This window comes from Capsicum annuum, unplaced genomic scaffold (assembly GCF_002878395.1).
Source record: "Capsicum annuum cultivar UCD-10X-F1 unplaced genomic scaffold, UCD10Xv1.1 ctg1183, whole genome shotgun sequence".
NCBI lineage: Eukaryota > Viridiplantae > Streptophyta > Magnoliopsida > Solanales > Solanaceae > Capsicum > Capsicum annuum.
The window spans coordinates 786,350-796,142 of NW_025816940.1; the positions used below are offsets into that span (position 1 = coordinate 786,350).

Sequence of the window (9,793 nt, forward strand, 5' to 3'; positions counted from 1 at the left end):
AACCTATTCCGGGGGTCTGTTTTGAGCCTGTACCAAAAGTAGTCAATATGGACGTCGTTGATTTTATTTTGATGCGTAGATTTCATATTTGATATTTTTAGAGGAGTTTGGGATCGTTCATGGAAAGTAAGGTCATGGGGTCAATGTGTAGCAGATTGGTTTAAGATTTTGAAGTAGGTTATGACTTAAACCTTTTAGACTAGACTGGATAGTAAATGATGATATAAAATGCATGTTAAGGGTGGGAACTAAATATGAAAAATGGCTTTATATGTATTGTGCTTGTGTTGGGGTTCGTATGTGATGTAATGGTCAAAATTAAGATATTGTGTGATGTGTGTGACTGTGTGGTGTCCTATGTGATGTTGATAGTCCTGAATATATATGAATAACTGTACCGTGTTCTTGAAATACCTAAAATAGTACCATCGGTGTATTGTGATATATTCATACTTGTTGGCTCACGTAGTTGTTGAATTGTAACACTGTGGTTTGTTGTGGAAATACATCATGTGGATTGGTAGTAGAAATACATCATGTGGATTGGTAGTGGAAATACTCATTCTGAATGGTTGCAAACATTGCATCATTATTCTCATGTCATCATACGCATCATTTCACTTGCTTGTTTTATTGCTTTACATATACTTTTTGTCATGTATATGTACTTAATTTGTGTTTTATGTTATGTATGTGCTTTGGAAATACTGAAAACACTGAAATACTAGATATTGGTATTAGATATTTGATTTGTGGACCATCTCTGAAGAATTATGTTGGAGAAGTTTTGTGGATATTGGTGATCTTGAGGCTGTGTGCCAAACTTGAGGTTGTGTGCCAAACTTAAGGTTGCGTTCCATACATAAGGTTGTGTGCCAAACTTGAGGTTCTATGCCAAACTCAAGGCTGTGTGCCAATCCTATGCACTATCATCATCATTATCATATACATTGCACCCTCTTTATTGTGTTTATGTTGTGTTTGAATTCCCATATTGACTTTTCATATTCCTATTTGTTCTATATCTTGACTTGCTAACGTCTAATTATTCTATCTTCCTTTAACTATACTTAATGATCTTGATTATACATGTCCCTCTTTTGTCCTACTTGTATGTGATATGTGTTTATTTGTGTCCCTATCTGGTGTGTTGTGTATTATATGCGGATATAATAGAACTGTTAGTGCAAGTGGTCTGGGCTACCGTTGTGGGACATTTTCTGATTGCAGGTGACATGCCCTTAGTGTATATTTTGTATACTTTATTTACTACTTTTCTTGGTCGGCCTATGATACCTACCGATACAAGTGGATTGTACTCATGTCAACTATGCCCTTTGGGTGCTGGTCCTACCTTGAGTGTGTCTCAGATTGGTTGATTTTAAGTGCCTTCAGATTTCTCAAGGTAGCAGTTGGACATTTTTACATTCGGAGTTTACCTCTATCTTTCTGTATTAGTTCTGTCTTTATTAGTGATCATTTTTTCAAATATAGAAGCCAACAAGGTTGGAGTCGAACCCACAAGTAATAGGATGAAAATTTGTCACTTGATTACTGAAGTAGTTGGAAAGTGTAGAAAGAAAATAAGGGGTTTTGTAAGAATGGTAGTAGTATTAAAAATTCTTGCACATCTTAGGTTGTTTTTAATGTGAGTCAATCACTTGGTTCCCCCTGATTTATTAACTCTGCTGACTTATCAGGCTTTTCAAACTATGAATCTAACAAGATATGTATCACCTAACCGCCTCTCGAATTTGGTTTAGGTGAATTTCACTCATCTCCTCTCCGTCTCAAAGTATCGCATTACTAACCCTTATCCTAGATCCCAGAGTAAATATATCCTCTCGGTCTTAAGTTAATTCGATGAAGGTTGGTAACTTCAAATTACTGTTGTGATCTTCTTTTCCTAATCTTAACCTCTCTCTCGAGTTAGTATTTGATACATGTGAGTTCATAATATTTGCGACCATTAAGAAAACAATCAAAGCAAAAAAACCCACAATACATGCAAGAACGCCAATCAAGAATGACTTTGCACTTTCTCTAGTTCGTTAATCTATTAGGGTTCCCCCAACCCTAGTTATGGGGTTTAATTGTTTATGATCGAAGAACACATATATGATTCATAATTTAAAACATATGAATGATCTCTCAAGAATTTAAGAATGAAAACCAAATTCTAAAATTAATATCAAACACTAAAGTCAAGAACAAGAATTCCAAGATCAAAAAATGTATCTTTGAATTCAAAATAATGTAATAAATGTATAATGTGTGTAAACTAATAATAAAACTCACATGGGTATTTATAGTTATATCACAGTTCTCCTAAACAAAGCACGCTAACTAAGGTCTGCAGTGGCAATGATTTAGATAACGAGTTGTCTAGATTAACGACGACTTGTTGTCAGCTGTATCTTCTAGACTCCAAGTGGCTGGCGACGACTCGTCAAGTTACTAGATGAGTCGTTGACTGACTCGTAAGATCTCTAGCTAAATTTTCAATCTTCATATCTTTAACTCTATACTCAAAATTAGGGTCATTACGAGTCGTATCCACACCCTATGACTTATCACCAACTTTGTTTCCACTACTATCATAAATGCACTCTTCAGGACTCTTGTTTCTCTTTTGCTTAGAATGCTTCTCACTATGACTTGTCTGACTCTACAAGTTGTAATTAGTGTGTACGTTGTTGTTTATCTTCTAGGCATTCACTGGTCAGGAGACGATTTGGACGCGAGTCATAGTGTCACCTATTGATTAGTTGTCCTAGAAATAGACTACTATTGTGGTGTTGTTTCTTCATTGTCCCATTTTTCTCACTTCTAACCCTTTTTCTTGTAAAACCAAAATAAAAACATATCACATCTACCAAAAAACCTAAATAATTGCATAATTCCCTTGTTTGAAGCATAGAAAGTCCCTTGAAACCATGACACATCAACATTCTCAACTTAGAACATTTGCATGTTCTCAGACAACTATCACATAACAAAGAAACATGATGCTTAACTAAAATGAATCTATGACTCCTATGACAGTCAACTCAATTTGGCTCAAAATACTTACCCTCTCCGATTTTTGACTTTTCAAAACCACTTGTGGATCTATGTAGCATAATAGTATGACACAAAAGAATAAAGTGATGGCATTACTTTAGCAACAAACAACCAAGCGTATGGAATTTACACCATCTAAACAGATAAGCAGTTAACAATACAACCCATGTACCCTCACAACAAATAAGTACCAACTCTCACAGTATCATCATGCATGTAAATACAAGGGACTACATGAAGACACTCACATTCACAAGAGAAGTTCAGATTGTGTGCATAAAATAACATAGGTTTGCCCTTATTTTCTATACCTTAGTTTTTTTGGAAAGTTGGACTAGGATCACTAAAGGGATATTCTAGGCTTGTAATGTAGGCTTAGGGGTAGGTATGGTACATTTGGGATATAGTGACTTGACAGTAGATGATGTACTCAATGGTGGCGGGATCTCTAGAGGTAAAACTATGCTCCCAGTCATATCTCCTACACTTTCAATTAGTATCTCACACATTCAAGAGCTAGCATCTCCCGCTACGATCACATGGACCTCGGTCAAGTAGTCCTGCGATACCTGATGGATAGCTGCTCGAGCTGCCAATGTCTCATCTCTCTCCTACCTCCTTCTTTATCCTACTCGCTCGCTCTATGCCTTCCTCTTCAATTCTTTTTTCCTTACCTTTGATTCTCCAAATATCAGGCATGTCCTCCACCAGTATCTCCTTAATAAAAGAAAAGCCAGAAATAAACTTGTGGCCATGTCGTTTAGGTCGGTGTCCGTACTAACAGTTCTACCATGGCTCCCCCTTGCAATGTTCTTGGCTATGTCAATCTCTGGCTCTCTATGATACCAGCTACAAAATTTGCCCTATTGCGGCTCAAAATATTAACTACCATGGTCAGGGTTAACCCATGTGGAACCAATGTCCTCCATTCCTTAGTAGCAAAACACAAACTGGTTATAGTGAACTTTGTAGATGGACCCATAACCCATGACGCATCCTCCTGTGTAGTAGCTATGATACTCGCTATCCACTTTAAGTGTATGTATTTATCATCCATACAAATTAGCTTAGTCTCTATTTTTTTTATTTTTCAATGTGGTGATCAATCTCAAAAGTGTTGGAGGAAAGCCCAAACTTTGCTTCGTGTAAGAATTTTAAAATGGTCTATGGAGATATATTCACCCAAACCACTGAATCACGAGGGAATGCAATGGATTGCCTCCTTTCCTTGATAAACCTTATAGATACATCTACCTCAGATATATCTAGCAAGTAATATAAAATTCTTGAATAAGGGTTGGGCTATATCACCCTAAGGCTCTCGTCTTCTACTCAAAATGGTACTTTTTGAACCAAGTCTCGAACTCAGGCATCCCAGACATGCCACTACATCAACTGTGGTTTAAGATAGAACCCTCTCTTTGGATTCCTTGTGCTTGGAGCAATTGCACTATCCCGCTTAAATAGTTCCTGCATACCGGGGTACCCCTACCGATTAATAATAAGCCCGGGGCTAGCTCAAGCTGTAATATAGCCTGGACCTATGGTGAAGGAGGAATCTCTGATGGCGGTTTATCACTCGGATCTTCCTTATCACTACCCTTCACTTCTTCATAACTGAATGCAGAACCTTTTCGTACTGATTCACTTCTAGATTCAATATTTTCCATGCTTTTGGAGACACTTTCTTCTCTTTCTTCACCCCCATCAGGACCTGACTCTGATCCTCTCCCCTCTTTAAACTAAAGAGTGGAATATGGTAGTAGTTGTCTTGGATTATTCTTCTAGGGATTAGCCATCTGTCTCTGAGGTAAGTTACTTCTTAGGTTCCATTAGTTCTAATATGGGATCCACTTCCACGGAACCGCTGCACTCGATATTAATTGGATTGTCCTAAAGTTGATGGGTGGGCCAAGCTTGCTTCTTTGGGGTTTGTTTGGCCCCCTTTGCGATGTCATTCTTTGGTTTCATTATACTTGAAGTATAAACATAATTTGTTGATACTAGAATAATCAAGGAAAAACAAGGGAAAAGATCAAAATTTTAACACTGGTTAGGCACCCTACAAGTCAGGCTACGACCCATTGCTAGAGGCTACGAGTAGTCCTGATAGTCGTAGGGTATGATGCCCTACAAGGATGGGGTTCTGGTGACCCTATGAGTCCACCCAATGAGTCGTTGGGTCACTCGATGACTCATAAGGTAACTCGTAGGGTGACCAGAAAAGAATCCAAGTGTCATGCATGTCCTGACACAACGAGTCGTAGGGTGAGACAATGACTCATTGTATGAGTCGTAGTAAGACCAAATGACTTTCATCCTTACCCAACCTATGTCAATAGTTTCTTTGAGTCACCCAATGACTCATTAGGTTACCTTATGATTCATAACGTGGTTCATCACGACTGTCAACATGAAAAGTTAAGGATGCTTAATGTTTAATTGTGTTTCATAAGGGTACTCAGAATTCCCCTTTAGTATTTTTCTTACACACAATCCAAACCTTAAATCATTCTCAACTTAATTTATACTCCAATTATATATGAATACCATTATTTTTTCATGATTATAGAATTACTTTGACCCCTAGGCAAGCTTAAGAAAAGAATCCAAGCAATATTTACTTAATGGATAAAGTATGATTAAGAATTAGCAAAGGGTATTTGCATACTCACTTCAAATTCAAAAGATGCTTGGATGCTCTACTTTACTTAGCCTTGTTCTTGATAAGAAGAGAGTATTTAGGAGTAGTTTCAAATCTAAATTTGGTGATTTAAGATATTGAGAAGTGTATTGGGAGTGGTAAAGATAGTTATGGAAGATAGAGGGAGTTACACATTCAAAAAAAGGAAAAGGAATAGTGTGGTTTCAGTTTCCCTTTTTTATTTTGTGCAAACTAGGTCAGGTCAGTCCACTAGATCCATGACACTTATTAATGACTACAACTCAAGCAACGACTCATAGTCTGTGGCTACAAGTTATTGTCTTCCTCCGTTTAGCATGAGGATTTACCTGGGGCCTTAGTCTTTACGACTCAAGGTGAGGAGTCGTAGTCACAGATGATGATTCGTTCTAAGAGTCGTTAGGACTCCATAGACCACTTACCTAGTTGCATTAGATTTTTGTCTCCCCAATAAGTTCAGTGACGTGTCGTAGGGTGTCCCTACGACTTGTAGGATCCCTCATTAGGACCTGACACTAGACTTTTTTGATACTTATCCTGCATAGTCAGTCCTGCACATTTGAGCACACAAATTACCCTATAACTTTATTAAGTACAAAAAATGGGTTGCGTCCAAAGCATCACTTAATTTAACATAGAAGCATGATGTGACCCTTTCTTAAGTTAAGAAAAAAAATGTTGCTTGATTGAATGAACATTTTTTGACCTTTCTAACTGACACCCCAGTCATAATGTCACCCACGTCTTTTTTCTTTTGAATAAGCCTTCTAAATCCAATTTTTTTCCTTTTATTTGAGTCTATAATAATATATGCAGCACCTGATTTAACATCATGGCATGACTCAACTTCCTTGTCTACTCAGACTTTGCCAAGGCTAACATACTCACAAACTTTCAATTCCTTCATGCTTGCCATGTAATGCTTAGCACGGTGCCTGCTCACCTTGAATGGAGCATCACCATCGCATTTTAGCTCAATTACACCATCTATAAATACTCTAACCATGGTGAATAATCTAGACCACCTAGACTTCAACTTACTAAGAAACAAACAAAGTCTCAAATTATATAATAATACCATATCACCAGGCTGGAATACCTTTTTCTCAATCTTTTTGTCGTGGTACAACACCATCTACTCCTTATAGAAGGCTGAACATTTATAAGCATAGAGGCTAAATTTATCTTACTCATTCATCTTATTCATTCTCAAGTTTGCGACATCACTCCACTCAAGATTTAGCTTCTTCAATTCCCACAGTGCCTTATGCTCAGTTCGATCGGTAGTGGCATGCCTTGTCGTCCACAAGTTGATAACAATAGGCACCTGTAGGAGTTTTGTAAGCTATATGATAGGCCCAAAATGCATCATCTACTTTATTAACCAATTAGTTTGGTTGGCATTCATAGTCTTTGATAAAAAAACTTGATCTCACGATTGGAGTCCTCAACTTGACCACTTGTCTGCCACCTTATGTTTTATAACATATTTCTCAAGTAGGTCCTTGAATAGAATGTTGAAGAAATATGACCCACCATCAATAATAATAGCATGTGGACTACTAAGCCAAGCAAAAATATTCTTCTTCAAAAATGCTGTGACACTGTGAACCTTGTTATTTGGAAGAGCCACTGCTTTCACCCATTTAGATACACTGTCGACTGCCAGTAAAATATTTTTCATGCCATTCAAATGCATAAATGGACCCATGAAATAAATACCCCACATATCAAATATCTCAAGATGAAGCATAGGTGTCATGGAGAGCTCATGCATCAACGAGATATTTCTTTGCCACTGGAATTGGTCATAGGCTCAAGCATAATCATGTGCTTCTTTATAAATCATTGGCCAAGAGTAACAACACTACAAAATTTTATGGGAGGTACGAGTACTACTATGGTGAATTCGAACTAGAGATGAATGATAGGCCTTAAGAATGCTTATCTCTCTACTTCAAAAATACACCACTGAATCCCACCATCTGCACACACCAGAAATAAGTAAGGCTCATCCCAGAAAAACTTTTGTAGCTCGTGCATAAATTATTTTTTATGCTGAAATGAACATGTCTTCTGGGATGAGAACACTTGCCAAATAATTAGCAAAATTAGCAAACCAGGGGATTAAGTCTTGTGATACTGCCAAGACCTGCTTATCTAGAAATAATATCATCAATCTCAAGCTCAGTCCTTAATTTTAGCATCACCTCCTCTTCTAGGTGGGATAGGTGGTCTGCAACCTGATATTTTGTGCCTTTCGGGTCCTTTACCTCAAAGTCAAACTCTTACACTTATAGTACCTATCGAATCAACCTAGGCTTGCATCTTTCTTTACCATAAAGTAACTAAGAGCTACAGGATCATTATGCACAATGAATTTGGTCCCAATCAAATAGGACTAGAACTTTCCAAAAGGAAACACCACAGCAAGTAACTCCTATTCAGTTCTGTGTAATGTTTCTGTGCGGGGTTGAGTGCTTTGCTTGCTTAATAGATGGGATGTAGTATTTTCTCATGTCTTTTTCCTAGGAAAGCTCCTAGAGCTACACCACTGGCGTCACACATCACCTCAAGTGGAAGAGTCCAATCTGGAGGCACAATGATAGAAGTAGAAATCAAGCTCTCTTGTAGGCACTCATAGTCTTTGAGACAAGCATCATCAAACACAAACTTCATATCCTTATCTAATAATATGCTCAATGGATTTGTAATTATAGAGGATTCCTTGATCAATCGCTTATTGAACCCTGCATGACTCATGAAAATCCGAATACCTTTTACACAAATAGGTGGTGGTAATTTTTCAATCATCTCAATTTTAGCCTTGTCAACCTCTATCCCTTTCTTCAAAATCTTGTGCTCGAGAACTATTTGCCCTTTTACCATGAAGTGACACTTCTCTAAATTTAGAACCAAGTTGCACCCCTCACATCTCTAAAATGCATTAGCTAAGTGAACCAAATATTTATTAAACGAGTTACCCACCATAGAAAAATCATCCATAAATACCTTTACAGTATCCTCCACCATATCAGAGAAGATAGACATCATACAATGCTGAAAGTGACAGGAGCATTACAAAGTTCAAAAGGTATCCTCTTGAACGCGAATGTACTATATGGACCTGTGAAAGTGGTTTTATCTTGCTTCTCAGGGAAAATAGAAATCTAATTATACCTTGAATAACCATCAAGAAAGCAATACCATCCTCGACATGTAAAATGGTCTAACATCTAGTCCATGAATGGCATGGGAAAGTGATCCTTCTAGGTCTTAGTATTTTGCTTTCAATAATCCATACAAACTCTCCATCCCGTGACTGGCCTCATAAGTACTAAATTATTCTTCTCATTAGGGACAATAGTAATCCCACCCTTCTTTTACACACATTTAACTGGGCTCACTCACTTACTATCGGTAATAGGGTAAACCACACTAGCATCTAACCACTTGATGATCTTCTTCTTCACCACTTCTTGTATAGGTGGATTCAAATGATGTTGATGCTCAATGCTAGGTGCATAGTCTGGTTCTAGCTGAATCTTATGAGTTCAAATTCCATGTGGAATCTCGATAATATCCATAATAGTCCAACCAATGGCCCATTTAAACCTCTAGAAAACTGAAATCAAGGCCTCAACCAGTGTATCCACTAAATCTATAGCAATGACAATCGATAAGGCATTGTTGGCCCCCAAGAATGCATAACATAAATGAGGAGGAAGGTTCTTTAATTCCAAGATGAGTGGCTCCTCAATAGATGTCTGAGCTAGTGGGGTCACTTTATTCTCCAAATAAAGATCCAACTTCTTTGGCACATAAGAATAAGAACCTTCTCTAACAAGAGGGCTCACTATCTCATCATAATTATCAATATTGTATTTATCAAAGTTCATAATTATGACCGCTAATGCCTCTACCCCAAGTCTCTCCTCAATAGGTGCAATCAATGCATCTTCATTTACATTGTCTATCACAGACACAACTCGTACATCTTTGGGATATTGTATGAACTGACACACACTGAAAGTAACTTTTTCAAAA

At 37.5% G+C, this 9,793-nt stretch overlaps 1 protein-coding gene across 1 annotated transcript; it reads right to left on the reverse strand.

Annotated features, from left to right (window-relative positions):
* Nucleotides 1-4,604: 4,604 nt before the first annotated feature.
* LOC124890090 lies at nt 4,605-8,635 on the reverse strand. Its single transcript, XM_047401960.1, has 2 exons — nt 8,318-8,635; nt 4,605-4,805 (listed from the first exon to the last, which is right to left on the reverse strand). The coding sequence occupies exons 1-2, from the start codon at nt 8,633-8,635 to the stop codon at nt 4,605-4,607; spliced, it is 519 nt and encodes a 172-aa protein (XP_047257916.1).
* Between the last annotated feature and the right edge of the window lie 1,158 nt (nt 8,636-9,793).

What these genes read in the sequence shown, in the direction of transcription:
- LOC124890090 (XM_047401960.1), bottom strand. Translation starts at nt 8,635, where the DNA reads ATGGTAAAAGGGCAAATAGTTCTCGAGCACAAGATTTTGAAGAAAGGG. An exon ending in ATTGGACTCTTCCACTTGAG is followed by an intron (nt 4,806 to 8,317) that starts GTGATGTGTGAC and finishes TCCACTCTTTAG; the next exon opens with TTTAAAGAGGGGAGAGGATC.